The sequence below is a fragment of the Takifugu flavidus genome, chromosome 5, assembly GCF_003711565.1.
Source record: "Takifugu flavidus isolate HTHZ2018 chromosome 5, ASM371156v2, whole genome shotgun sequence".
Lineage (NCBI taxonomy): Eukaryota > Metazoa > Chordata > Actinopteri > Tetraodontiformes > Tetraodontidae > Takifugu > Takifugu flavidus.
In genome coordinates this window covers 7,813,753-7,839,913 of record NC_079524.1, presented here as the reverse complement: position 1 = coordinate 7,839,913, position 26,161 = coordinate 7,813,753, and the positions used below count along the sequence as shown (strand labels likewise).

The following is a 26,161-nucleotide window of genomic DNA, read 5'->3' as shown; positions in this document are numbered from 1 at the left end:
AACCCTCCCGCTCCTGCTTGGCCCACGTTATTTTGATTGACAGGTGAGGCTTGCCCGCACTCACCGTACAGCCCGCCTCGCGCGCAGCGGCAAAGGCGGCTCGTTGCTGCGCCCTCATTGGCCGGAATCCGCGTAGCTCAAGCAGGTCAACGGAACGAGGCGCTCCGGAGCGCTCCTATTGGTCAGCTGCGTCATCTCCATTCGAAGCCCCACGTGGATCGGCGCCTGTGATTGGTGCGTGGCCGTTTTTGTGGGCCGTCCTACAGTTTCGGTTAGCTCGGAGCGTGAAACCGCGTGAGAAAGTTGCCATTGAGGTAGAGCTAAGCTGGATGGCGGACTCTGGTACCGCGGCTGGGAGTTGTTGCCATCAAAACTAATAGCGCATTTCCTCTTTTAGCCAGAAATCGGGGGGTTGTTTTTCTTTTTTTCTGAACGAAGAAGCCGACACGGGAAAGTTAATGGTTCTATTTTGTCGACTGTTTAAACGCCAGCCACCGCCGCTGCGGGTCAAGTGGGAACTCCTCCATTAAGTTGTGTGGATTTGTTTTTGATGCTCCGACCTCTGGCCGAGCCCTCACTCGCTCGGTTGTCCGCGGAAGGTCTGCCGACTCCACTTTCTTTTGTTTGTTGGCGTCCGTGTGCTCGGAATACATCGGATTAATTCGCAAAACAGTCGCCGGGGTCTTTGAGGTGGCACCAGCCTTTTCTCACCTGAGTCCCGCCGCTCCCTCCTCCCCTCTCCGCAGCCTCCGGCTAATGAGCCGTTTCCCGTGTTTTTCCGGTTGATTTACGGCCTCACCGCCGGCGGAGCGGAGGAGAGAAACGCGATCGAAACGCAGCGAGAGGCGGAGAGGAAGAGCAGGTATTCGGTGACCTCGCCATGAGCAGCTGCGTTTTTGGTAATTAACCACACTTTTGGGCTCCCATTGCCGGCGGATGGATCTGTCCCCGTGATCCGGAGCGCCCTTTAGGCTCACCCTGCACTCTTTTGATCCCTCCAAACGGTTCCATCCTCGCAGAGACAACAATGTTCCCCCAGGGGCGACACCCGGTAAGACTTCCATTCCTGTTCCAGTAATCATTGTAACGACTGGGGTAGATAACTCCCTCTGTTCGACCCGTTGTGAGAAGTAGCAACAATCCCCTTGAGGAAACAAAAAAGGTTTTAATCAAACTGCCTGTTAATCCGCGATTATGCCCCATTGACAATTAAGGATGGTAACGTGTTGACATTGCACATAGCCCGAGAGGATCTGTGGCACGATGCCTTAATAAATAGACGCGATGATATTAATAATCCTGTGTGTGTGCGCGCGTTCGTGCGTGTGTTTGTTTCAGGCGCCCCACCAGGCTCCCGGCCAGCCCTTTAAGTTCACCATCCCAGAATCGTTGGACCGCATCAAGGAGGAGTTCCAGTTTCTCCAGGCTCAGTACCACAGGTGGATAACACACACTCTCTTTCTCACACACACATGCACGCACACACACACACACGGGCACATTCACAAGCAGGAATCCCCTGACGGCGTGGATAGCCTCCGTCTCACGTTGGGTCCGTGTCACTTGCCCTCGAACGCTAAAACCTCACCCTAACCGCAATCGGCATAATGTACAAAAAAACCCCGCTGTGGCTTCAGGCTAGCTCATAAACCTGGATTAGGCGAGCACACACACACACACACACACACACACACACAGCAGACATAAGCATCAGTGTTGGCTCACTCTGTGGTAGGTCCTAGTCATGGTAATGGGTGAGAGTCAGAGGGCGGCGGGTGGGCCCCAGCTTTCATAAATCACTTATTTTTCTGCCTGTGTATATAGTGGTGTGTTGGGACAAGTTATATTGAGCGTGTGTGCCCCCCCATCCCCCCCATTTTTGCTATATAGTTATGCTGGGACAGCTGCAACAGGTGAGACTCTATCCATCTGCAGGTAGACTGTTAACCTGCATATACAACTAGTTTCTGTGTCCCACTTTTGAAAGAAACACTCAAACTTTATCATGGAAAGGACCGCAGATGTTCTGGGTTAGCGTAGTTGTGAAAAGTGTGGAAAAGCCAGAAGTGCATGGACCAGTGACCAGTGAGGACGGAGCAGTCAGCCAGACAACATCTCACCGCTCAGCTTGCCAGTTGTTTTCTCTGCTGGGGCTTTGTTTCCTGTTTGTAATCTCTTCTTCCCCTTTTTATCACATCTCTTGGCCAATGTCGTTTATCCCACAGTCCTCCGATGAAGCCAGAGCGGCGTCTCTGTCCAAATCCATTCAGCAGAAACGGGTTTTACAACCTTGGCAAACTTTACCGAGATTCAGTTTGAATCCACAATGCACATTGTATAACAGGGACCCCCCCTCCCCACTTCACTTTCATGATGTCTAAGATCATTCCTGCCTTACACCGAGTTAGTCTTTAAGAGCCCACATGAGACCTGTTGGCTAAGCTGTACATCTTCTGTTGTCAGCGGGAACGCCGAGGAGGTGGTCACACATCTGTTACGTCTAAAAGAAACGCTGGTATCTATTGATCTGCAGGAGACCTTTTTACCCCGAGGTCATGCATTGCAGCCACAAAGATGGCCCCTCGTCTTTGTTTTACTCCAGTCTGCGTGATTAGATTGCGGGCCACTATTCCGTAATCAATAGAGGAGTGACGTGATGTCGTACACGTGTGCCGAGCCGTGTTTTCGGAACATTTTATCGACAGGACAGCAAGTCCATCATCTGAGACGCGGCTAAACAGTCCTTTGCAATCAATTTCGCGCGTGTGCTCAGATATGCATCTCGGAGCGTCACGGTGCTCAAGCACAGTTTTAAACATCTTTTAGGGACTAACGTGACCTTACCCAAGACGAGTTTGTGTCTTGTTGATCTTCGCAGCCTCAAGCTGGAGTGTGAGAAGCTGGCCGGCGAGAAGACAGAGATGCAAAGACACTATGTCATGGTAAGTCCTCGGTGCCATTTCCCCTTATGATCATGGTCGCCTCGCGATACGGTGGCGTTTAGCCCAGCTGGACACTCTTAAGAAGGGTTTCCTCTGGCCTGACTGTTCTGTTCACAGTCAAGGGTGAAGTTCATACTGCTCCATTAGCTGGGCAGCTGTGACTTCAGCAGCCAGTAAACAGTTTCGCAGGTTCCACTTCAGACAGAACTAGAATGTGGCACATGTTACATTTTAACCAAAAAGCAGCAATGTTATTCAAGGTGACCAACTGGGATGAGCCTAGCTAACGTGGAGCTAATTAGGTTGGAGGGTGAAATGTCTTTTTTTCCCCCTAATATCCTTGTGTGACATTAGTTCTGCTAAAACATGCGTACCGTTGCTCTCATCCAGTGATTTAACCCCTGTCCCTGTCCTCTGTCCACAGTACTATGAGATGTCCTACGGCCTCAACATTGAAATGCACAAGCAGGTAGACATTCTTATCACTGTTTTCTCTGTCTGCATCTGCAGCTTCCTGTTTGGTTCTCTTCCTCTGTCTGTCTCTTTGCCCTCCCTCTCTTAAGGCAGGGTTTTGATATATTCGGTGTGTGTGCACGCCTGCTGACGTGTCCTTGTGTGTGCACAGATGCATTAGTTTGTCTGTGTGTGTGTGTGTGCGTGCGTGTGTTTATTTGTGATCAATGGGGCTCTGTCTCCATTTCCCCAGTTAGGGCTGGCCGCCTGAGCCCCCAGGCAGGATGAATGGCTCTGTAGATTGATTGGTGCTGTCTAGGGGAGCGGCCTGCTTTATTACATTAGAGGGGCTGGGCTGGGAGGGAATGAGGAATCGATCTTGTTCAGTCCAGTAAAGTCAGTGACAGTGGAGCTACCCTGTTAATGCACCTAAGGAGCCAAAGATGCCCCCCCCCACTGCAAATGCAAAATATACTTGGATTTTTGTTAAGGGCAAGGGCGTTTCTCTAAAATGTAAATTAATCCTAATAATATGCAGCAGAAGTGGTTGATTTTTGTGTTTTGCAACATGACGTTTGAGTCTGGGAGAGCTTGCGCCCGCTGGCTCCAAAATGGAGACGCTCCTAACGTCAGACTCAGAGTGATGGACCGAACAGGTGAAGCCCAGAGTTGGGCCGCACAAGATTGTCTGCAAGCACCAGGGAGACAACATCAAGCCCACAGACAATTTCATCCATGCAGTTACTGTTTTGTGATTCACAGCCGAGTGAGGAAAAAGCTGTTGTTTGGTTTATTTTTCTTTTCTTGCATATTTCTTGTTGGAAAATCCTGCAGAAAGTTAAAAGGGATCAAATGTGACTGGGGTCATTCTCCTCTTCAGCAGTGTCTTTCAGAGTTTGGCTCCTTGCCCCTTGCTTTTTTTATTTTATCAGTAATTCACAGAACAGTGTAAACTCTAGACAGTGTAGATAAACATTAAATAATGAGCTCATTTGGCTTACAACCTAAACAAAGTGTATTCACACCACTATCAACTATTAACACTAATATTTACCTGTAGGTATTGTTTCGACAGACCGTATAGAGATTTTTCTCTGTACTTAACAGACTTATCTTGATAAATGCCGTTTTAAGGAAGAAAAAGCACAAGTGAAATTGTTTTTATTTTTTTTTAACTCATGGGGCACTCACAGGCTGCGTGCCATCTCGTCCCACCCCCGCTGGGGCGACTGCAGAGGCCAGTGTTTCGGTATTTACTGGGACCTGAGATGGGAGGAACGAGGAAACCGAAAACACCACACACGGCAATTAGTGATAGTGAATTTGACCTCTGTGTTTAACCAATCCTTTACACACCAGTAGTGAACACACACAAGCATGGGAGCAGTTGGCCGCACCTTACTGTGCCTGGGAAACAATGGGGATTGGGCGCATTGGTCAGGGGCTCCCCCAGCCCATGAAATTTGAACCGGCAACCCTGTGGTTAAAAGACCAATTCCTTTTGGATGGAAAATGACCTCCTTTATACCAAAAGTTCTGTCCCTTTTCTTTCTGACTCCTTAGCCGCTGTTTTGCTCTCTCGTGTTTACTCCTGCAGTATCTTGTTTTTTGCCCACACACACACACACCTTAACCTAAACTCAATTCCTTAACCTTAAATCAAGTCTAAACCCCCAAACTGACCTCTTAAGGGTGTAATCACCAGACAAAATGTCTTCACTTTGCAAAAATGCCCCCACTTTGCTAGGGAAATGTGTGTTTTTGGTCCATACTCTGTTTGCATGTACAAGAACACACACGAACTGAAGCTCCAAGGGGAGGTCATTAGCTTGGGGGTGCTGCAGTTGTCACAGCAACAAGCTTCTGTTTGCTGGGGTATTGGAGTTTCAGAACAACGCAACTCCTACTGGGGTGTGTTCAATTATACATCTAATAAGAAGGCAGTTCCGTGTAAACAAATGGTATCTCTACATGCGAGTTCACGTCTCATCCTCGGTTTTGTTCTTCTCCAGGTTTTGTGCTACATTTCACTCCTCGTTGACCTCATGCTCTTTGGTCTAACCCCTAATGATACCTTGTTTAGGATTTAGAGGTATTTCTGGCCCTGATCCTGTTTTCCTGCCATTCTTTTTAGATTGTCTGATCTGGCATAATATTAGCTGCTGAGACTATTCTCAGCCCAATAAGTGAGTCCTTTATACAAGGCTAATTATAGGCTTACAACTCAAGAAAAGGCTTGCAGGTATAGGCTGCCTGAAGTAGCCCTTTAGACAGTTGTATGCCTGGAATAAATGAGATGTAATGAGATCAGCCTAGAGTATGTGGAACCTGTAACCTGTTGAGCTGATTCTATAGAGTTTATTGCAGAGCCTGGGCTAGACCCCTCTGTCTAGTGCGTTGTTAAGTGGTGTAATCGGAGCGTTGTACAAATATATCCACACGGCACTGACAGGTGAATGAAATAACAAGCTAAATAAGTTCAAGCTTGAATATCTTGAAGCCACCTGAATGTGCAGTTGGCCACCGGGAACTCTTAACCGCCTGTACACTCGCTTCAATTGCCACATGTAAATACATTATTGGATAAACCAATCAGTGATGACGTGTGGTGTGTGTTTGTGTGTGTGGGTGGCTGCCTTCTCTGTAAGAAGACGGACAGAATGATGGTTCCACAAAATTGAAACCAGAACAGACCGACTGGTGTGCAGCTGCGATTCTGCTCATGAGACATGTGGGGATGGAGGGGGAGTGTCGACGTTCACGCACGAAAATCTGGAGAACCTACTGTAAAAGTTGATGTACGGTAATACCGTTAATCTGTCACGGTAACCCGGTCTGCCTTTAGAGTAAACCTGAGCTGTAACCGTTCAGATCTATTCAAATTCAAACGTTCGCTTTAACCGAAGAGAGGAAGTCTTAGAGGCCCCCAGTGTTTGTGTGTCTATTCATGTGGCATGTGTGCGTCTCCTGAACCATTACCGCCTTTCAAGGCTTCTCCAATTCCCCCCTTCACCCCAGCCTTCATCGTATCAATTTGATTGGCCGATATGTAATACGAGTCCTCTTATTTGATTTAGTGCCACTGCGGGGGTATCTGGTTTCTGCCGATTCTTGCCACCTCCGGGGGGTTTCGGGGCAGGCGGATGTGTTGGCATGGATACTGAGGGAGAGCAAATGAAGTTAGAAAGCTGATGAGATTATGCTGAAGTGCTGATGGGAAGAGGGACAAGAGGACAGTGGATGGAGAGAGAGGCAGAAAAAGAAACTTGAGCTCACTCCGATGAAGGAAAGGAAAATGGGACACGTTGGATTTATGTGCAGGAAGGTGGTAGTTAATGGAGCAGAATAGGAGCGGTGTGTGGGTGTGCGTTGACTTGCTGGGGAGGAGGTGTTTTCCACTTAGCCTGCTTGTATTATTTAATTGATCTTCCTGAACAGCTGTCTTTTGTAAATGAATGTAATTATGTTATTAAGAATGAAGTCTTTCTGTCTCTCCGTCTCCCCACCCTTTCAGACCGAGATTGCCAAGAGACTAAACACCATCTGTGCACAAGTTATTCCCTTCCTCTCGCAGGAGGTAAGCACGTGTGACTGTTCCCATTTACACATGCTATCCGCTGTTAGCTGCAGTGCCGGAACCATCCTACAATGTCCGACCTTGTCTGCGCATTTTGCAGCATCAGCAGCAGGTGGTCCAAGCCGTGGAGCGAGCGAAGCAGGTGACCATGGCGGAGCTCAACGCGGTCATCGGGGTGCGCGGACTGCCAGGTCTCCCACCGACCGTGTGTATACCCTTAATCTCTCTTTCCATACAAGTTATGTCAGTATATAATGTGTGGGATATGAGAGAGACAACAATGTAGTGTTACTCCATTTAATCAATGCTGCCTCGTGAAGGTTGGTCGCAGTTGGGATCCAATGTTACAAAAACACAGTCCTGTTTTTCCTGAATGCTTCGATGCAGCCAATTACCGATGCTTTAAAATTTTAGCATCTCAGACATGATGCATTGGGTCACATTGAGACACTGACGTCAAAGTCACCAACCCCCGAGGCGCTGAAGTAATCTCTGGTGTTGCTGAGTGAATGCGACCGAGTGTAGTGGGTTTAAAAAATGTAAATAAAGCACAATAAGACGGGTCGGGATTAAATTGGCACAAAAAAAGTCGTAAGAATCCTAAAGGTAGTAGCAGTTTTTACTGTAACGGGGAGGCTGAGACCGTGTCATCGGAGCACAACTGACTAACCGGTGGGAGGTCGGGCCAGTGGGTTGAGTGGGAATGTGGGAAAAGGAGGGGGGGGGGGCTTTAGAGCTTTAGTTTAGCTGAGAGTGGGCAGTGGTTTTGAATGAAATGTGAGGTGGGCTTGTTAGTTTGCATGGTCTGATGAGGGGGTTTTCTCTGTACGATGGGGTGAGGTGGATTTGGCAGTTGCTGTTTGAGCCTTAATTGCAGGATTTTAGTGTTTGTAAAAAGAGGGGGGTGCTGGGGGGGGGGGGGGTTGCAGCGTTGCCCTGACACTCCCCTCTCCCCCTTATCTCCCACGCCAGCCCGTCATTCACCCGGTTTGTGTTTTAAATGAGTGTAATGAAGCGTGTTGCCCTTACCACTACACACATGCACGCACGCACGCACACACACACACACACACACACACACCACACACACACACACACCAGCCACACCAACATCCCATGACAAACTAGGCTCTCCTTGTCTCCCCCAATACTTCCCCTCCATTTCCCCCCACCGGGGGTTCGGTTTGTGTAACCGCGTGTGTGTGTGTGTCTGAGTGCAGCAGAGCGTGCATTTCTGGTACCCTCAGAAAAAACATCAGGGGGGCTGGTTGTGCGAGGGCGCCTGTGCCAGCCTTGTTTATCTGCACCTTGTGCATGTTGGTGTGATCGAGCGTGACGTGTGTGTTCGTGCCTGATCGCTGAGCAGGTGAGCCAACTTGAGTCAATCTGAGTGCGCGTACGCGCGTGAGGTTGACACGAAAAGACAGTTTCATTGTTTTGCTTTCATCCATTTGGACAGGAGAGTGGATTGAAGGATGGCTGGGGGGGGTGGGGCTCTGGAGAGAGGGAGCGGGTTAGTCAATTAGGTGAGATAAAAGTCAGTTTGACCTTCAGCACTCCGTCCACCCCTGCAGAGTCGCCTCCTGTGTCCCCTCCCTCCTCCTCCCCCCTCTCTCCCTCCCTCCTTCCTCCCCCCCGGCGGTGAATCAGTGAGCTTGGATTCCCGCGGCTACTGTCTGAGGAGGCAATAATGATGTTTTGGAACACAAAGGCATTTCACGCTCAGACGAGCGCCTGATTTGGTGTGAAAGAGAGAGCAGGGCTGCCAGCCAAACTCTTTCTCGCTCTCTCCCTGACCCTCATCTCTTTTCCCTCCCCTCCTCTCCACAGCCAGCCCCACTCCTTCAGAAGACCTGACAGCAAAGGCAGCAGCTGGGGCTCCCAGCTCTCTCTTCCCCCCTCAACTTCTCTGTCAGGCCCCCACACACACACTCACACACATCCTCCGACTCTGGGCTGTGATCCCAGCTGTCAGTATTGTTCAGTCTTTGACCCAAGAGGGAGGCGCGTGCGTGCGTGTGTGTGCGTGCGTGTGTGTGTGTGTGTGTGTGTGTGGAGGTGCTCACCACCTTGTAGATGGCAGCAGCTCGTTGAAGTGCTGTAAAACCAAGACACCGAAGCTGAAACTGCCCCATCTGTTGAATTCTCCAATTATGTCCAGAAGTCTCAGTTGATTAGACGTGAGCCCTATTGATTTTTAGCCGTCAGGGTCTCATTGGGGGGGGTTTAATGTGCCGATGCTCCTTTCTGGTGTCGTGATCTTTCCCGTGGACGCCATGAACAGACGCAGAAGTTGATGTAAAGCAGGTTTTTGAAGGGTTTAACCAAACTCCTGTGGCGTTTGCTTATGCATGTAGAACAACACGTGAGCTGAATGAGCGGTTGGCCTTTTTGCAAAGTCCCATTAGCGCTGTTAGTGTGCGAGGCCAGCCAGCCAGGCAGATGAGGTCCAGAGTGGGAACCAGTCCAACCAGTCTGAAGACTGACTGGCAGAATTAAAATCTCAAGCCTACATTGTTTTACAGAAGCAGTTGCTCAGCATTTACACCGTCTTGTGTGTGTGATATTTCTGTCATAGCAGCAGCATCTATCTCAGAACCACGGCGGCGCTCCAGTGCCCCTCACTCCTCACCCAGCGGGCCTCCATCCCTCTCAGCTCGGCGGTTCTGCTGGACTCCTGGCTCTGTCGGGAGCACTTGGCGCTCTGCCTCCGCATCTGGCAGGAAAAGACATTGGCGATAAAAAACCCCACCTCTCCGGTCCAGACTCGCACCCGACGGGACCCGAACACCTGAGAGGTAAACACGTGACCCATCCAAGGCCAGAGAGGCAACGCTCTTTTAAGCCTGCATCTATGATCCCAGTGCAGTTTTCCCATTTTAAGGAGGTCAGAACTTTCTTTTAAACCCACACACGTCGTTGCTGTTAATCTAACTTTGACATTTTTGTTTTTTCTACTCCAACAATGACCTCATCTCAACGTGTGAACGTCAACAGAGCGAGAACCAGGCACAGTGAGTAACTTCCTCTTTTTCAGCCATGTTTGCCGTTGTTGCAAAGTTGACTTTAATCCTCTCTCCTGAAGGGAGGGTCAAGAAACTTTACTTGTGTTCTTAACGTCGGTATGCGGCTCGACTTTAAATCAGCATTGAGATTACTGCTGTTGGCTGAGTCAATATGTGTGTATGGATCGGTAAGCTCTTCTAAAGCTTACGGAAAAGACAGGTTTGAATTGGTTTTTATCAAAGAAGACCGCATTCGCATTTCATTGGTTCCAAGGAAGGAGAGATTGATCATGCATTGTTGTTGGCATTGTTGGACAGTAAAGTATTTTTCACCTTGCTCCTGTATCTGGACAGCATTTTCTTACTTGATCCTGACACCGTGGCTGATTGGCGCCTTGTTTCTCCAGTCTGACGACTCCCAAAGCATGAATTCAGACGGTCAAGGACGTCTATACGCAAGTCTCAAGGACAGAATTAGGCAGCAGGATTAAATTGTCAAAGAAAGAGAAGGAAAACTCGCCATTCTAAGTATCATCTTGCGGGTGACCTCATACATGCTCTTCCTCTCATGTGGAGGTGGCGTCTGCCTCCTGGCCGATCAACTTATTCTGCTTAAACAAATACCTTTAAACATACTGAAATGAACATTGTGAGAACCGGGCTTTAAAAGTGTAATTTCCCTCCAGCGGTGGTGGTGGTTGGGATGGGGCGGGGGTGGTAGCACATTTAACATTACGGCTTTGACTTTATTAACGCAATGTTTTAAAGTCATATTACTCCGTTTGTCGCGACAATTGCCCAATTATAGCATTGGTGAAGTTCAGCTCACCGTGTCCTTGTGTATAAAAGCAGCTTGATGTTTTTCTTTTCTTTTGTCGCCCGGAGCTTTCATCCTTCCCTGCCTGTCAGTTTCCATGTGTTGGGGTGTTCGGGGTCTGCAGTACAATCCCCGGATCTGTTCTGAACAGTTTCATTTTTCTCCTCCAAATGAGCCTTTTAGCATTGAAAACACACGCACACACACACACACACACACACGCACTCTAGTCTGTATTGTTGTGCCTATTTAACACCTCAGTGAGCAGATTACCCCTTCCTCCCCGCTCCTACTGCCCCTGATCCCGCGCTTAAAGACTCTCATTGTGTTTAATATCACCACCACTGTGAGGGGAGGGTTTGGGAAAAGGGGGAGAGGGGCAGTCATATGACACTGAGCTTGTGTGTGTGTGCGTGCGTGCGTGTGCGTGCACGTGGGGGGGAGACATTGCTTATGTTTTGTGGGTCAGTGCTCCTGCTCGGCTCACTAAAACCTTTCAATGGCAGAGGGAGGAGGAAGGGCCTTTGGCAGAATACCGATTTCCACCCCCCTCTCTCCCCCATCTCTTGTCACCCTTTCTTCTCTTCCACACTCTCACACCCTCCTTCCATCCCGTCCTCTGATTTCATCCCCTCCCCTTCCTCCTCTTTTTCTCACCCCCCCTCCACCTCTCTTCGCCATTCTTCCTTCATTTACCCTTTCGCCCCCTCAAAGCTCGAGCGCTTGCCCGCTAGATGCGTGCGCGTGCATGTGTGTTTGTGTATGTTGGATGCACATTTCATTGACAGGCTGAGACTATAATGGACTCAACATGAAGCTTTAATCCATTAACAATAGGATCCGTTGGTCAGTAGGCTGGAGTGTGTGCGTGGGGGGGGGGGGGGTTTAGCTGTTTGTGTGTACACGCATGAAGTCTTGGGACACAGGAGGCTTATGCAAGCAACACACACATACACACACATAGAGCCACTCACGCACACAGCCAGTGCAGAATGTCAGAGCCAGGAGAGGGAGCCCTGCTTTTAAAGAGCCACTTAATATAATCATTATCTTTAGCCGCGTGGCTGCAAGTGGCTCTTGGTCAAATGAGACGAGGTTGCTAAGTGTCAGTGGTGCTTGAATGGTGTTTATGTGAACTATTTGCAAGTAAGGTTCTGTTGTTTTAACCCGCCCTACCTTCAGATAAAGTGCACTTACAGTATACTTCTGGTTGGAGGCCTTTGCTGTATTTCATTGCCTCGGACCTGTGCTTGAATTGAAATCTGCTGCCGAGCATGATAGTTTTAGTGGCATCACGGCGAATGCCTCTGATTTCTGTAACCTGTCTGTCGCTGACCTCCCTACCTTCATCTGCAGAGTAATTCCTTGCTGCCAGAAAGTCTCCGAAACTCCGATAAGCGACGCAACGGGCCAGAGTTTTCAAACGACACCAAGAAACGCAAAGTGGAGGACAAGGACTCCAGCCATTATGTAAGTAACTGCTCACAGGCTCATGGGACACTGTAACGTAGTTAGTTATTAATAATCACATCGGTCACATGACATGAATGTTGTTTTCCAGGACAGTGATGGGGAGAAAAGTGATGACAATTTGGTGGTGGACGTCTCAAATGAGGTTAGTATAAATCTGATTTAATTGTTTTTAATACTTGTGGGGGCAGTTTATTTATTTTTAACAGACAAGTACTTTCCACCTACAGGAACTGCAAGTGCGGGAAATACTTTGACTTTGAGTTTATGCCCTGGTTTTATTCATTCAGTTAATCCTTGTCCTTCCACCAGGATCCTGCCTCTCCTCGAGGGACACCATTGCCCTCCCCTAGAGAAAATGGCCTGGATAAATCCCGTCTTCTCAAAAAAGAACCCTGCAGTCCAGCCTCCACCGCATCGTCTGCTAGCTCTTCCTCACTCAAGTCCAAAGAGATGCCGTTGGTATGAACAGGACGGAGCAGTTTCAGCCGTCTGGCTCCTAAGCGTCATTAATTCTGTATCTACTCTAAATCTTTCGCTGTCTCCTCCGAGCAGCGAGACAAGGCAGGTACACCTGGCCTGAAATCTAGCACTCCTACACCCAGAGGTGATTCCACGCCTGGTCCGAGCTCCACTCCAGGAATCCGGCCAAGTATATCAAAACCACCCACCATGGAAATACCCCACCCGCCCAGTGAGCATCATGATTTTTGGATGAATTAGAACTTTTTTTTCTTAAATGCACGTGGGGGTTTCAACTTAAATTGGTTCTCTTGCATAGCTGCAGGTTTACGGACGCCCATGGCCGTGCCAGGCCCGTACCCAGGAGCCTTCGGAATGCTGCCACACCCAGCAGGAATGAACGGCGAGCTGGCCGGTGCCGCTGGGGCTGCAGCGTACGCTGCTGGATTGCACAACATGTCACCTCAAATGAGCGCCGCCGCTGCAGCCGCAGTAGCCGCGTACGGCCGTTCCCCCATGGTGAGTCTGAAAGAAGACATTTTTGAAGCCATTAAAAGGTGCTTTGGGCGATCAGAGGGGATGAGCAAAGGGCTTTGTAAATAAACGCCGTCATTGAGATGATTACATCGTGAGGGTTTTAATGTTGAGCTGTTAAAATGATTGAATATGTCAATAAGTATATTGACTTTTCCAGGACAAATATAAAATAAAGCCTGAAACTGGGCTTTTTTTTGAATAGTCATACTAACAAAGAACCACTTCCTCTTTTCCTGAACGCACCTGGGTAGCAGCTGTTGTATGTTCAGCACCAACAACCACAGGAGTGAAGCCAGGCCGTTAAAGCTGCGCTCAAACACATTGTTTCCTCTCTTAATGACTGATTTTATATTTGTGTGAGAGATATTTCCTTGTATCCTTCCTCTGATTCAAATATTACTGTAAAACCAACTTGAATCGTTTGTCTTCTTAATGTGGGTTTTGCCCGGCGGCGATGGGGGGGGGGGGCATAACAGTTGATCAGTTGCATCTTCCAGGCATTTAAAGGAACTTGCCACACCTTGATTAAACACCAACGCCAGCAAAAAAATATTGAATGTCTGCGGTTCTAAGAACGAACTTTAATAAGCAAATAGTTTGATTTAGTCATTTTCTTAAATGTCCTGGTTCGTTTAGATAAAGTGTTTCGGGGCCTTTTCTACTTGTCCAAACAGTTCTAACTGTATGTAAATGTGACTTTCTGAGGAAGAGCAGAGGTACTGAGCAAAATTGTGTTTCTCATAAGTTTCGCCAGCTTGGCTAACACGGCACAAGACTGTAGTTTTGCTGTAGCAGGAATTGTACGTGCACGCAAGAAAACTAAATGACATAAAATGCATATGGACGCCTGAGGTCGATTAGAGATTAGAGAACTCCAACTGAAGTCGGACTAACGACCCCAGATAGCTCAATTGGGTCGATCTACCAGAGCATGTGGATGCTGAGGTGGCCTATGCGAGCGGCGCATGCGCTACATTTCGCTTCTATTTTGTGGGAGCAACCGGTAGCACCTAGCGAACCACAGAAGGACTGCTACCTCGCTGGCTAGCGTCTTTATAGATTGCTGTGGTGTGACGTAAAACGTCAACCGGTGTGGTCCGAGAACAACATGGTAAAACAGGCCAAATTGCCTGGTTGGGGGGGGGGGGGGGGGGAGGGGCGGGGGGGGTTGGCTCAACTCCAACCATACTGCAAACTGCTCTGTCGACAGTCCGGTTGCATAAAGCGAGAATTGTAGTGGTACAGCCAGACTGTCACACCTGCTGCGTGAGTTTATGATGGCAAACTGCTCATGCCACAGAATATCAGGAGGAATCGTCACAGAAGGATACGTTTAATCCCACCTCAAATATTTTAAGCATTTCAGTCATACTTATGAGGTCCAGCTGACGCTGGATTTTCTCATTAACCAGGTGAAAATGTTGAAGACGGCGAGGGTGGAGGTCCACCAGTCATGCTCGCCGAGTTAGAATAACTGACTTCTGTTGATCGTGGTCAGCTGCAAAGCATCCGGCCACCGTTCACGTGTGCGGGGACATCTCAGCGAAGGGAGTGGGACCATGATTAAAGAACGGCACCAAACTCTCCTCAGAGAGGAGCTTCTCTCAATTACCCATGAACTGTTTGCTGACAAACGTTGCCTTTTCCAGCACGATGGGGCACCTAGCCATGAGACAAAAGTGATAACTAAGCGGCTCGGGCCCGCAGCCAGGAAACTTCCCAGACCAAAATTCTATGGAGAACCTGTGGGCAGTCCCTAAAAGGCGGTTGGACAAATAAAGACCCATAAATTCTGACAGTCATCCAAGCTATGATCATGAGAAAATTGGGTGATGTCGGTCAGGACGTGGCCCAGAAGCTGATTGACATCCTGCCAGAGCGATCCACAATGTAATTATCACCACAAGCTTCACGATACTAGGGAAATACTTGTAATTGTATCTCAGTAAACCATAGAAACGCCTGACAAATAAACACCGAAGCAGCAAACCAAAACTGGCCACATCTGTCATCATAAACCAGGACACAAGTCCAGCTGTCACAACATTTCTAATCTGAAATAAACACACAGATGATCTTGTTATTCCAACGGTTTCTGACTGTTTAATCGGTTATTGGCTATTCCTCCCTTTGCTGTATCCTTGAAAAATCCATTATTGGCTGCCCCTTTTTTGTAAGCGCTGTAGGTTTTGTGTAGCAATGTGTCAATAGTTGCACAGCTGTATTTCTCTTGTCTGCTTGCTAGTATTTAAACAGTTGACATAAATGCTGGTGCTTATTACACTCATCAGACTCCCCTTTATTTGCTCAGTGTCCATTACATTGTATAAATAGGTTTAGAAGAGTTACAGATGGGTCCGGGAAACGCTTGATAGAACTTGAAATTGTGTACCTGTCAGCCGTGTGTGTGTGTGTGTGTGTCTGTTTGGAAGAGAGAATATATGCAAGTGTGGGATCCAAACAAGCCGCGATGCTGACAGTTATACCTGTGTGTTTGCCCACAGTGTGTGCAGGGCGTGTGTGCTCGAGAGTGTCTGTTTGCTCGGGGCTCTTAGGCGCTCGCGTTGTCTACCAGGCTAGCTTTGACCTATGTTCGTTTCGCTCGCATCCATAGGCGTGTTTGTTCACGCCGTGTTTGTTTTCTTCTTCTGCAGGTTGGCTTCGATCCTCATCCGCACATGAGGGTTCCTGGAATGCCCCCCAGTCTGACGGGGATCCCAGGTGGCAAACCGTGAGTGTGTCTGCCGTTCCTCTTCCGTTTGAAGGCTGATTGAATCGCCCCGTGGAATAACGGACGGCGTTGACGCTCTCTGTCGGGGTGGGCGAGAACACTTCCTGTCCTCCTCTTAATACGACTCTCTTTTCTGCCATCAGCGCCTATTCCTTTCACGTGGCGGCCGATGGACAGATGCAGCCGGTTCCGTTCCCCCCAGACGCTTTGGTGGGCCCGGGGATCCCTCGTCACGCCCGTCAGATAAACACGCTGAACCACGGCGAGGTGGTGTGCGCCGTTACCATCAGTAACCCCACTCGACACGTTTACACAGGAGGGAAGGGTTGCGTCAAGGTGTGGGATATCAGTCACCCAGGAAACAAGAGCCCCGTGTCGCAGCTCGACTGTTTGGTGAGTGTGCATCAGGAGCACGGATGTAGACCGGGAAAAAAGTTTAAAGGCTTAATTAGGCATCTTCTGTTTTTGCGGCATCAGAACCGAGACAACTACATCCGCTCCTGTCGTCTCCTCCCTGACGGGCGAACGCTAATTGTGGGCGGCGAAGCGAGCACGCTCTCCATCTGGGACTTGGCCACGCCCACGCCCAGGATCAAGGCGGAGTTAACATCTTCAGCGCCGGCTTGTTATGCTCTGGCCATCAGCCCGGACTCAAAGGTCTGCTTCTCCTGCTGCAGCGACGGGAACATCGCCGTGTGGGACCTGCACAACCAGACGCTGGTTAGGTGAGAGGGGGGGAGGCGGTTGCTCTTCTTCATGACCTGACACGTTGGTTACAGTGGTAATAAACTTTTGGTTTGTGGGTGTGCGCGCGTGTGTGTCCTGCAGACAATTCCAGGGACACACAGACGGAGCCAGCTGTATCGACATCTCCAACGACGGCACCAAGCTGTGGACCGGAGGCCTGGACAACACCGTCCGCTCCTGGGATCTGAGGGAGGGTCGGCAGCTGCAGCAGCACGACTTCACCTCACAGGTGCCCCTCCCGCGGAGCTACCGGCGCTGCAGCGGCTAGCAACGGCAGCCTCGTAGCACCGCTAATCATCATCTCCCATCTCTAGATCTTCTCTCTGGGCTACTGTCCCACAGGAGAGTGGCTGGCGGTGGGGATGGAGAGCAGCAACGTGGAGGTCCTCCACGTCACCAAGCCCGACAAATACCAGCTTCACCTCCACGAGAGCTGCGTCCTGTCCCTTCGCTTCGCCTATTGCGGTTAGAAAACAATCACACCTCGGTTTATTCTGCTTTCTTCAGAATAGTTGTCTCAAAATCCTTCTCAAAGATGATTAAGATGAGCAGGTGTGGAGATTTTCTAATAAGATTCTCATTTTGATAATTCATTTGCACACTTTATATGCAAATAACTGCTATTAAATAGTTTACATTGTATAATTTGATGGACCAAAAGACGACGCTTAACATTTACATTTGAAGTTATTTTTAATAATGTGTGTTCCTCTTCACAGGTAAATGGTTCGTGAGCACGGGGAAGGACAACCTGCTGAACGCATGGCGAACACCGTATGGAGCCAGCATATTCCAGGTCAGGACGCCAAATCATGCTGCATTTTTCAGGCTGAACTCTGAACCCTCAGAAGCTGGAGGGGCTTACTTGTTTTTAAGGTTGTCTCTTTCTTTTTGTCTCCAGTCTAAAGAGTCGTCCTCGGTGCTCAGCTGCGATATATCCGTGGACGACAAGTACATCGTCACCGGATCGGGGGACAAGAAGGCAACCGTATACGAGGTCATCTATTAAAAATGTGGACACGAGCAAAGGACAGTTCTCCGGCGCCTTCCTGGAGAGCCCAAAAAAACACAACCGCAGCGAGAGCGACCTTCATCGCGCCATCGTTTTTCTGTCATCAGCGAGGAAAGGTGACTCCGTATCGGACGGGACTGACTGGAGCGGTCGACGGACCGAGACGAACTCTTTGGATTTTGTTTGTCGATACGGACCCAACCGGGATCAGACACAGGGACCAGTCATCGACTGGAGTAAAGCGGGTATTGTTGGTTTGAGTGGGACCAGCTCATCTGGAGGACGCGCAGCCTGACATCAGACTGGACGACCACTCGAGGGAAGACGCTTGAACGGAGCATCGCGGAGCGGCACACAAACGCGTTCTTTTGTATTTTGCTCAAGTGCTCACGTCCTGTCCGTCTGACCTGACCGTAGAACCTCAGTTTTTAACGCTACACTGTCTCTGAAGAGTGCTGTCGTGTCTTAAATGTGAGTCCCGTGCTCGGTAACTGCGCTGTCGTGGTGACTGTCCACCTGTGTGCTTCAAACGCGTGTCGTTCCTACAGAAACTCACGCCGTCTTCTCCAGAATCATGCTAACTTTGGTTGCCAAAAGTATTTAAGTTCTTTCTCAGCATTCCAAACCAAATGATGGACTGCAGTGAGGAATGTGGGACAAACCACCATCACCTTCATGCGTAGCCAAAGGATCTTTTTTCTTTTTTTTTTAATCAGTAGTGATGGGTTCCTGTAAATATTGGCTTTCCAGAGCAGATCAGTTGAGCCTGCAAAGCAACAGAGCAGGTTTCAGTATGAAGTGTGCAGCCGTGGATATGACAGCCTGAAGCATTGTTAGCATGGCAACGGCGCTTGTGTGACAACTGCCACGACCAGGAGGAGGGGATGGAAGTTCGGCTGTGCCGTTTGGCATCGCTTCAGCTCCTCTGTAAATTCTGAAGGAAAATATTTGGAGAACCCCCCGTCCCCGAATCAATGGCCCTATTGATTATCACCATCAAGGTCATTCCAGTGCACGGCTGCACTCTACGGCCAAGATAAGCCTTTGCACTGGAATTTCTTAAGCCCTTATCCAGAGAATTTGAGCCCCAGTCTGCGACTTATTACTGAAATTACTTAGGAGACAGATTAAGATTACAAACAGCCTTAAACAGGTTATATTTGAGTGTGGATGTGACCCATTTGTTGTCTTTTAACTGTCTGTGTAGTCACAGTTTAGAACCTTTTGGCCAAATCATACCAGTAACGACCAGAACGACAGTATCTCAGCTGCAACTTGCCTTTTTTTCCCCTTTTTTTTGTGAAATGGCCTTGAACAGACAAAGAAAATGGACGACGATTAAATTATTTTCTAGACTTAAGCTCGTAGAGAAGGCAAAGGTTCTATTTCAGCTTCAAGGAGTTGTTTCAGCTTTTAAAATCATTCATTTTACACCTTTTTGTTTTTGGTCTGTTGAATGTAAAAATGTATATATGTTTTTTGGTTTTTTTTTCTTACAGGACACGCTTTAGAAATAAACTGTTTTTGTATGTCTTTTACATGGAAAAGAAGTATCTAATCAGGAGAAATACTAAATGGTCTTAATGCTAGCAACGCTAAAATGATTGATATCTAGATAATAAATGGTTTTTTTTGTAACGTGCTCATTGATTTTACCACAGTTGAGATTTTGATCTTAAAAAAGACGAGGATGAAGGAACGTGTTGAGAATCACTCTTTCAAATAGAAACTCAACAATTTATTTGGTTATTATTAAATTCAAAGACTTCCAGCCTCGAAGAGTGTCCAGAACCGATGGGGGCTGCGGACAACAGCGTGGACACTTTAGTGTTCCGGGGTGACGCCGCTTCCAAAATAATCAGAACTTTATTGAAAATATCAGATTTAATCGTATCTGGGCGACATAAATTTATAGGGGGGGGGGGGGTCATATTTGCACTGGTTGAAGTGTGAATGTAGCCTGAACGTCTCCTCGGTGTGTGTGTGTGTGTGTGTGTGTCCGTCCTGTGATGGACTGGAGACCTGTCCAGGGCGTATTTCCTGCCTCTCACCCTGCTGGGACCGACTCCAGCGCCTCCCTGTGACCCCGATTCTGAATAATTGGTGCTTAACTGAAAATGGGTGGACTCCAAAGGGAGCCAAAACGGCGATTAACACGCTGCGGTTATGAACTTCCGTGTGAGGTTTGCCAAGAAAAAGGTCCGTTATATTTACAGTCTCGGAGACGAGTGGTCACTTTTGACCCACATTGAGTCTGGCTGATTTATGTCATGGGGTTAATATTGACGTGCCTGTCAGGGACACAACTCATCACCTGCTGGATTCTGCGACTGTGTTTTGCAGCGTTAACGCTCATCAGGCGGGGCGACGGTTATTCTTCAGACTGTGGAGGAGCAAACAAAAAAAAGTTCTGCTCAGGTTTTAGAGCGGGTTGATGCTCCAGCCTGGGTTCCAAAGCAGAAATGGAGCACTCAGCTCTTCTCTTGTGACCCAAAATTGCATTAAGTGAGGAAAAGGAGAAGAAGGGTAGGCTTGGCTCACTCAGGGAACTTACCCGCATCCGCGCTTTTGTTTTTTTTAACGTATCTGTTGCCATTTTTCCCCTCCTATTGAAAGGGAGGTATAGATAGTAGCAGCAGAGCAGCTGTGCAAATGAACTGTGTTGAGTAACCTCATCCAATCCCCTGCTTAATACTTAACACCCACAACAAACAGAATATCCCTCTCTCTCCCCGATGTAAACTGTAAATCTGATTAATTACTGTGAACATATAATTCTGTCTATCCCTTTTACCAGACTCTCTCTCACATTCACACACACACTCACACACACACACACAATGGCGACGTTGTTCTGTACAGCATGATGTGATTATGTGGCAATTACAGCAGTCACAGTGGCAAAAAAAGGAAGCTGATCCTGAGGGGGGGGGTGCAGAAAATGTCACTCCAAGTTTTCAGTGTATCCGGAGATTTCTGTGCTCTGAATCGCAGCGTTCTCTTTTGATCATCGCCGCTGCTGCCTCTCTCCGATACACAGATGGATTATTCCCCCTAAATCTCCCAAATCCCTAATCCTATTTATCTCAACGCCACACAAAAAAAGGCGCTCTTTTCCCACTGCTCAGCTTATACAGTACAGTGGTGCACAGACGTGGTTTTCCTACATTTGTGAGGACCGGGACGTACTTCAGCGACATCTCGGGCTGGTTTCACTTGGAAGGAATTCTGATTCACGTGTCCCGATTCGAACACCTAACCGGGTGCTGGGAGTACTGGTAACAGGTCTATTTGTTATAATTCACCAATAATGAGCGGCTTGTTTATTTTTAAGGGTCTGATCTCAGTGGATGCTGGGAGCTCCAAGGCAGGAGGTACTGGGACTGCTGGGAATGTCTTTATAAAACTGGGCATCTGTCCCATGAAGAAATGGTGCAGGCACTCGGGCAGGGGGCATTCCACAGCTAGCTGTGCTCCATCTTTTGAGGCACCTGACAAAAGTCATACAAAAAAACTTGAAAACTATCCCAAAAAAAAATGAGCACAGAAATAATTAATGGAGTTTCCCAGTCAGAAAGAATAAAGAGTGAATCCCAACTTGTGCCAACAATGGGGGCAGATTAACTTCAGCGCACATTAGCATGAGCGGGGCGTAGCCGCTGCTACCCGACTGAATAAAACCGGGCCTTTAGGACTATTACAGCTTGTTACGCTTCGGGCCTCCTCCTCCTCCTCTCCTTTGTCTACCTTTATCTACTCCTCCTCCTCCTCTCTCTCGTTCCTCGCTCCCTCCTCTATGCTCGTTCCTTGCCTTTCTTCTCCAACAGGTTTTTTTATCTTATTCCTTCTCCTCCTTTGTCCCCACAGGCCCTGCTCCCTCTTTCTCCCCCGTCTCTCTTTGTTTCCCACAACTTCCTGGAGTCGGTAAGCTCATTTCTTCCCTCAGAAATCGTCCCCCTCTGCTAAATATCTTGAGCCAATTTGCTTTTTCACTCTTTTGCTGCTGTTTTGCTGCTAACTCCCTGCGCGGTGCACCTCTCAGCGTGTGCGTGCGTGTGCACGCGCGTGCATGTGTGTTAATGAGCTTAGAGCTGTCTCCCTCCCAAGGTGAGGTGCCATGCTGAGGTGATCAGCACTGCTGGAGCTGCAGGTATCGACTACAAACACCTGCAAGGTTGATCACACACAGACACACGCGCACGCACATGCACGCACCTGGACAGAGCATCGCATAAAGGAAATAATTTCCTTTCTCATTTCAAACACACCTACGCATATAAATGCAGATTAAATTGTACCTCTCTCACAAACACACAGAACAAATAATGTTTTACCCTCGCTCTCTCTCTCTCTCTCTCACACACACACACACACACACACACACACACAGAGTTGACTGCTGCACAAGGGCGATAGCACAATTCTGTCCTGTCAACATGCAGGATAATCAGCTGCTGGGGATTGTGGGTAAGCTGTAATAATCCCTCGCATGGAATATGGAAAGCATCAGTGAGTTATTCAATAGGACAGTGATAAAGGTGTGTGTGTGTGTGTGTGTGTGTGTGTGTGTGTGTGTGTGTGTGTGTGTGTGTGCGCTTCAGATGAAGATACATTTTAAAGCTGGAAAACCAAATGCCCAGGCGAGCAAGCACCAGTGTCCCTCCGGAGAGGCTGGGTCATAATGAAGACCTCCACCCTGAACCCACCTCATGAGGATCCCACCTCACATTTCCACATCACGGCTTCCGTGTGATCCTGTGGACGTCAGCAGGGCCTCCAGCTCCACAGACGGGTTCAAACCTCCATCGAATGTTCCTACACCAGTGAAAGGACACTGATATTTGGGGTGCATACAGGTCCTCCCCACCCTCATATCACTGCAGCTTGGAACAACAATGTATGTGACTGTACTTGATGCATTATTTCTGTTGATGCTTTAAAGTTGGACGATGGAACGCTACGATAGCACGCTTAAATCCGTCAGATTACCGAGATCTGGGAAGCTAAACTGCTCATTCCCTTTGTCGCTCTGGTGGATCTGATTAGGGAAGTGGCCCAGTGAGTGAACATCATCGATCCAAACTCATTGAGCGTCTAATTGACAGCTATAAACTAGGGTGTGTTCAGCAGAGCCAGCGGTGGCCAATACTCCACACAAGGCCGACTGATGCACAACGCATGCACGAGCGTCTCTCTCTCTCTTTTTGACAGTGAGACTGCGAGTAATGCAAAAAGATATCGTATTTAAACTCCAAACAGATTAAAAAATGAAAATTTTCTCATTAGGCGTTAAAACTTTCCCTCACCCCGGGGGTAACGCTAATCCTTTATCTTCATTCCGCTAGTTTGACACTTTTGTCTGACAACACACACACACCCATACACACACACACATATACATAAACACACTCATAATTATGGCAGAGAAAATAGCCAACAGCAGATTGAGATCATAAACAGTGGGCCTTCCCCAGGGTCCAGATTTTAAGGGGTTTTAATCAGTTAAATATGTGCGTGGCTACGTAGCTAATCTGCTGGTTAATCTCACTAACACTTTTTATGGGATTTCTCACTGCAGCAAGGATTAAGATCACAACCTGATTTTCATAATCCTCCTCTTCTGATAAAAACTTCGCTTTGTCCCCCCATTTATGATTTCTATTTTCCATTTTTGCGCTTTTTAGGTTTGGTGAAAGAAACATCGTTAACTAGGAGTATTATTAGGGTTAAACACTGAACCCTAATTATTCCATAAGCATTTAACTGAATGTGTTATCTGTAACCTATGGATGGACAAATAAAGTCATAAAATCACCAAACATATATATTGGTGAGGCACTTTGAGCCTGTGCAATAAGTTCAAACTTAAAACAATATTTTAGAGCAGGTTGAAGGTGCACGTGTGTGTATACATATGTGTTTGTGTGACATATTTGCTGCCCTCTTTCCTTTTTTTTTTCTTTTTTTTCTCAAATTTCTGGCTGATTCCCTCCACTAGCCTCCATTTTCTGCTCCGAGGGGCCGAGCAGTCCTCTCATGTGGAGAGAAGCTGTGATAAAACGGGAGAAAAGTGGGGGAGGGAAGAGAAGAAAAGGGGAGGGGGAGGAGGAGGAGGAGGAGGAGGAGGAGAGGGAAAGACAGAACGAAGAGAAAGAGGAAGACTGCGAATTAGGCTGGGAGTTGAATATGATCAGGGGAGGAGAGACAAAATAAAGGCTATAAAAGACAGAGACGTCCAGAGGTGATGGTGGTGCAAATGGGGCTTTAACTGTATTACACTCTGCAGCTCCAGCTCCATCACTTTGTGGGTGAGGGTGGAAACCCATGTGTTTACTTGAAGAGTGTGTGTGTGTTGTGTGTGTGTGTGTGTGTGTGTGATGGTATCACACCCATGGGGCTTTTACTCTGTCGGTGCTCAGCAATAATCAGCCTCTATCTCCCCTCCATCCATCTCCACCTCAACGTCTCCCCTGCTACTATCACTCCCCCCCAGCCTCTCCTCCCCCTCCAGCTGTCTTCCTCACGCCTCATCCTCCACCTTCACAGACTCACACCCTCTGGTAGAATACGTGTATGCACGCGCACGCGTGTGTGTGTGTGGTGTGTGTGTGAGAGAATCGATTTGGCCTCTGCCCTTTCTAAGCACTCTACATGCACCACTGGCCTCTCACTCTCCATTGAGCAGCATCTGTTTCACACACACACCACACACACAACACACACACACACACACACACACACACGCTCCTAGTATTTGTGGTATCACTCCGTCACTCTGTGGATTTCTGTCTCTGTCCTCATCTCCACTGATTTTTGTACTTTTAATCTCCTGGACATACACAGATATGATTTCTTTCCTTTTCTCCGGTTCTTTATGTCACCGATCGGTCGGACCGAGCGGTCGTTGGCCGAACCAGCCGATTCTGTCTAAGACCTGACGGGAAAGTTTGTGGATTCTTTAGGCAGCTGATGTTATCGCCAGGTCATCTGCTCACTCCTGATTTACCGAAGAGTAAACCAAGTCTGCGCTCATTAGATGTTTTAGTTGTGTTCTCGTGTCTACGTCCAAATTTCATCCAAAGTCCAAAACGGCTCCTTCAATCGTCCCTGACTGCGACACTCTTTATGATCCTGTTTGTTACATCAAAATCTCGCGAAGCATCCAGTAGCATGTGGCTGTTGTCAGGTGATAGCCAACAACGTTATCTTACAACTAGAAATGGCACCAGTTAATATACGTAATTTCCTCTCGGCCGTGTTGGACTAAAACGACGTTGGACTGTTGATTGTGGGAGGATAAAGTTGACAATCGGTGCCTGATTGATGGACAAATATGGAGGCTTACAGGATATGGTGATGTCAGAGACCACATCACACCCTCAGGGGACTGGGGGAGTCCATGGCAGCCTTGGGGGTGGGGGGTGGGCTTTGTGACGTTATGCCTGATGGGTGTTTGATAATAACTGCCAGGTAGGAGAGACTAAGTAAATGAACTAAGGGTGCATCTCTAATTTCCCTGGGAGAGGTTGGAAGACGAGATGTGACTCACAGCTCAGAGAGGAGATAATTACTGTTTCCTGCTCTCCGTCCCCCCATCTCTCCATCAACTTCTGGGTTTTTTTCTCCCCCCATTGCTCTTCCTCTCCAGCTGAGTGATTACCCCTCATTAAAAATCAGAATAAAACATTGTTAGCGCAGATCGTTAGGGCGCTCTCCCGCCTCTTCCTCGCCCGCTACTCGTTAGCACTCAGCGCCAACACTAAACGAGCGGCCTTTGAGGAATAATATTCTAATTCCAATTAGCTCTTCCAGTTTGGCGGGAAGCCAGGTTGGGAGGCGGGGGGGGGGGGGGGGGGAACGCTGAAGTAACAGGCGCACGCACAGCAACGAGAAGCAAATAAGAGACGCGCGCTTTTTCATAAACAGGAGCAACACGCACGCTCATTTTCAAGAGACACACACGCTCCCCACAACACACACTGAACGGTCTGAGAATAGCAGCAGCTAATGGCTTTAGCGGCACTCTCACAGGGGCCCGAAGAGCAATTAGGCTTCAAACTACACACTGTAAATCCCCTCTGATTGGTGTGTGTGTGTGTGTGTGCGTGTGTGGGTGTTTGTTAAGCACTGTTTATCTGCCACCAATTACATCGGCCTGCCACAAGAGAGGCTCGCTGGATAAATGGAATCTATAAGCACACACACACACACACACACACACACACACACACACACACACACACACATTCAGATGGAGATGTGTTCTCAGCCACACAATCAGACGTGCGCCATGCACAAAGGTTAGTAAGGTAGGGGAGAGGTAATGAAGGTACATTTACCAGTAAGCAGGACATACATACATACATACACACACACATACACACACTCACACACACACACACTCACAC

The 26,161-nt window shown here is 48.2% G+C and overlaps 1 protein-coding gene across 3 annotated transcripts; it reads left to right on the top strand.

Annotated features, from left to right (window-relative positions):
* Positions 1–297: 297 nt before the first annotated feature.
* LOC130525931 (transducin-like enhancer protein 1) lies at positions 298–19,391 on the top strand. Of its 3 annotated transcripts, none has more exons than XM_057033243.1 (20): positions 298–1,051; positions 1,351–1,439; positions 2,879–2,942; positions 3,367–3,411; positions 6,910–6,972; positions 7,073–7,177; positions 9,551–9,770; positions 9,970–9,986; positions 12,151–12,264; positions 12,356–12,409; positions 12,577–12,726; positions 12,820–12,958; positions 13,046–13,245; positions 15,918–15,994; positions 16,138–16,387; positions 16,472–16,719; positions 16,823–16,970; positions 17,056–17,206; positions 17,461–17,537; positions 17,643–19,391. In XM_057033243.1, the coding sequence occupies exons 1-20, from the start codon at positions 1,028–1,030 to the stop codon at positions 17,748–17,750; spliced, it is 2,343 nt and encodes a 780-aa protein (XP_056889223.1). In that variant the 5' UTR covers positions 298–1,027; the 3' UTR covers positions 17,751–19,391. The 3 variants fall into 3 exon arrangements, with proteins under 3 accessions (XP_056889223.1, XP_056889222.1, XP_056889220.1); XM_057033242.1 differs by having other exon boundaries at positions 1,339–1,439; positions 9,554–9,770; XM_057033240.1 differs by having other exon boundaries at positions 1,339–1,439.
* Positions 19,392–26,161: the final 6,770 nt, after the last annotated feature.

Bases quoted from the DNA above. Each gene is read 5' to 3' on its own strand.
- LOC130525931 (XM_057033240.1), top strand. From the start codon at position 1,028: ATGTTCCCCCAGGGGCGACACCCG. The intron at 3,412-6,909 runs GTAGACATTCTT...CCACCCTTTCAG, and splicing joins ACATTGAAATGCACAAGCAG to ACCGAGATTGCCAAGAGACT. The intron at 16,720-16,822 runs GTGAGAGGGGGG...TGTGTCCTGCAG, and splicing joins CACAACCAGACGCTGGTTAG to ACAATTCCAGGGACACACAG.